At 60.0% G+C, this 3,347-nt stretch overlaps 1 protein-coding gene across 1 annotated transcript; it reads left to right on the top strand.

Moving 5' to 3' along the window:
- Window positions 1-1,675: 1,675 nt before the first annotated feature.
- LOC134175243 (maestro heat-like repeat-containing protein family member 6) lies at window positions 1,676-2,821 on the top strand. Its single transcript, XM_062640947.1, has 3 exons — window positions 1,676-1,789; window positions 2,267-2,368; window positions 2,701-2,821. Exons 1-3 carry the CDS (start codon window positions 1,682-1,684, stop codon window positions 2,812-2,814), a joined length of 324 nt encoding a protein of 107 aa, XP_062496931.1. The 5' UTR covers window positions 1,676-1,681; the 3' UTR covers window positions 2,815-2,821.
- The last annotated feature ends 526 nt before the right edge of the window (window positions 2,822-3,347 follow it).

The following is a 3,347-nucleotide window of genomic DNA, read 5'->3' as shown; positions in this document are numbered from 1 at the left end:
TACTGTGGAGGACCCCATGTGGGAGATGGTCTCTGTGGTCATGTTCACTGAGGTGAGCCTGATGCCACCGGCCCGAGCTCCAGCTGATGCTTGGCTGTCTCACGCGCAGCACTGTGCCGCAGAGGGAGCTGGGTGGCAGGTGAGATTTGGCTGGTACTGTGGAGAAGCAGGCAACCAGCCAGTGCAGTGTGCTGTGGGTCACGGTAGCTGTCTGCAGTCCCTGACACCTCTGTCTGAGCTTACTCTTGCCCTAGCATCCTTGCCTTGAGTTGATGGTTGGAGCCAGCAATGCACCTCACCAGCTCCTCCTGTGTGTTTCAGATGTTGAACTGCACCAACCTCGGTGTTACTCTGAACTATGCTGTGGACATCTTCCCCGTGTACCTGCAAAGCCAGCACGTGGGAATGTCTCGACTGGTGCTTAAGTCTCTCTTTGCACTCCCCGAGAGGACCGACATGGTGACCAGGGGTCGCTGGGGCAGCAGCACGGGGTGCAGCAGTGCTGCTGGGTAACACGGTGACTTTAGGGTTTCTGGCATTGAGAGCTGTACCAGCTCTGTGCTTGCCCAGTCCAGTGTCCCATGGCTGTGTCCTGCAAGAAGAGAGGCAGTAGCTCTGCTGGGAAGGGGCTTCCATTACCGGCACGTCCCAGCAGGGGTGGTGGCAGCACAGCCAGCAGCCCGAGCATGGGGTCTGCAGAGCCTGGCTGTGGGGTGCTGAGCCCTGGGGTAAAATGCAGCACTCACAGCAGGGGCTGCGTCACCTCTGACAGCTTTCCAGGCACTGCCAGGCACCCAGCCTGCCCAAGGGCTCCAGTGGAGAAGACGTAGCTGAGGGGATGGCAAGGAGCCCCTGCTGTCTGTCCTTCCCCTCTGTGCCCTGTGCTTTCACTGGTCAAGCTGGTGAGCCCAGTCTGCTGGGCTCATGCTCACCCTCATAACCTGTGCTGCCTGCTGGGAAGCCAGAGGGCAGGCTGGTATTTGCAGAGAGGGTTTTCACTCCATCTGTTGGTCTCTGTGTTACAAAACCAAAGTGGCATGTCTCACACAGGCAAGGAAAATCCTCACCCTGATGCCAAACTTCATGGCATGCCTGGAGGATAATGCTAGTGCCATCTACCTGGCCATACTGGGGCTCAGCAACTTATTACAGCTGCTGGAGGAGAAGATGCTCCGCCTCAGCATCCTTGCCATTGCTAGCAAGCTCCGGCTTCTTTGACAACGTAAGGCTGGGGGAGAGACTTGTGCTCCTGCACCAGGCAGCTCCATTGACATCTCCCACCCCAGCCCCGTGCTCTGCAGGGGGATGCTTTGCCCCACTGCCCCATCACTGCCCTTTGTGGCTCTGTACTCTCCCCCACCCCTGCCTGCATGGGGTAAGCCTGGCTTGGCCTCCCTGCTGCAGGAGTTGGTGGTGGCAGGATGGCAGTAGGGCTGCTGAGCCCCAGCCTGCCCTGGCAGCATCTCCAAGTCCACTTGTGGTCTCCTGCTCTATCCCCCAGCCCCACTGGGCATATGTTCTGCATGCTGCAGCTCACTCCCTTTTGGAGGAGGGCTGCCTGCGGCTGTTCCGGGGACATCCACTTACATGTCAGCTCCCTGCTCCCCATGGGCCTGGGGCTGAGGTCCTCCCAAAGGAATCAGACACTGTGAGGGGGCTGTCCATGTACTTCCACTATGCGATGGGGCTTGTGACGGGTACTGAAAAGAAAAAGATGAAGAAGAAGGTGTGGGAGAGCCTGCTGCCGCTGGTCTTTCGCCTGCATGACCAGAAAGAGGATGTAGCCAAGGTGGGATTCCCAACCAGATCAGTCCTGTGGGCACTACTGACAGTGGAGCCTTCAAACGTGTATCACCATGAGGTTTAGCTTGCTGAGGCCTTAAGACCAGGCAGAGCTCCCCCTTGCCCACTGCTGCCTTTCTCCTCCTGCTGCCCAGATAAAGACGGTGTAGGGTCCCTTTCCCACCCAGCTGCCTCTGCACAGCCCCTGCCATGGAGCTTGTGGCCCTGCAACCCTAGAGACAAGGCTATAGTTCCACAGCAGCCTGGGGCCACCAAGGCCAAAGGTTGCAGCCTCAGGAGTCTTCCAGGCGGAGAAGGTGGCTGGCCTTACCTTCCCCTGTGGTGCTGAGCCTGTGCCCAGCAGCACCAGTGCCCAGCTGGTGCGTCTTCCCTGCAGGGACTGAGACAGGTTCTAAGCCCTGCTGAGAGGTAGGACACAGGGCACTTTGCCTCCAGGGCTGGTGGTGGCATCTTTTCTTTCCAGGCTGCTTGTGAAGCCCTCTACTTTGTTGGCTGTTTCCTGAAGTGGCAGGAACTGACAGAGCTGGCCCAAAATGCAGAACCATGGGAGACCAGCGAGTGCCCGGTGAGAAGAGCCCCAGCACTGCTGGGATCGGCACTGGGAGAACCTTGCCCCATGCCCAGTTGGAAGGACGCTGGGCTGTGCCCCATGGCTGTATGTGCCCTACTGGAGAAGGCTCTGCTCCAGGCTGTCCTCACCCCCAAGATCCCAAGGGGGACCCTGCCACCAAGGTTGCACCCCAGTATCAGTGGAGAACCCTGTGCTCCCTCTGAACCCGAAGGCCACATGGTGGAGAGCTGGGAATGTCCTGCTGGGGGGAAGAAGGGTGGCCCTGGATGGGGGAACAGCCCAACCCGGGGCAGCTCTGTGCCAACCCTGCACCCTTCTCTCTCCAGCTGGAGAGGAAGAGGAGGAAGACCAAGGACTTTCTGCACCAGAGTGAGGTCTACCTGCAGAGCCCACAGGAGATCCTGAGGCAGGACGCTGTCGGGCTCATCAGTGAGCCATGAGTCCCGGGTCCCTCCCCCTCTGACAGGATCCCTGCATCCCAGCGCAGGACCTGCGGAGCATCCCTTGGCCCCCTCCCAGCCACTCCTTCCTGCACACGTTGGGCTGGCAGGAGGCTCATCCCCTCCTTGACACAGTGCCCCAGGGTCAGCCCTCCCTGGTGAGCTGTGTGGCCAGGCTGGCTGGGTCCTGGGGTCTCTGACAGGCAGTGGGTTCCCCAACATACGGTGTCACCCCAGGGCGTATCGGACAATATGTGGATGAGCGCAGGGTGATGGAGTGCATCAAAAAGTGTGAGTGAGGACAGTGGGGAGGAGGAAGGATTCTGGCACAGAACCACCCCAGGCGAGGGGGCCCCTGCTGCCAGAGCGTCTATGGGGAGAGCGTGTTTGTGGAGGTGGCCGTTCCTGACCAGCAGCCTTCAGCTGAGCCACCTGCCTGCTGGCTCCCTCCTGGCCCTGGGCATCATGGGGTGTAATGTGCCCTGCCTGGAGGGGACACAGGGCTGTCACCTCACCTCTCCTGCTTTGTCCCC

This window comes from Pezoporus occidentalis, unplaced genomic scaffold (genome assembly GCF_034315485.1).
Source record: "Pezoporus occidentalis ecotype Australia unplaced genomic scaffold, CSIRO_AGI_Poc_V1 ctg117, whole genome shotgun sequence".
In the NCBI taxonomy this organism is placed as follows: domain Eukaryota; kingdom Metazoa; phylum Chordata; class Aves; order Psittaciformes; family Psittacidae; genus Pezoporus; species Pezoporus occidentalis.
Note: the sequence above shows the minus strand (reverse complement) of the source record. Positions and strands in the feature narration are given on the sequence as shown.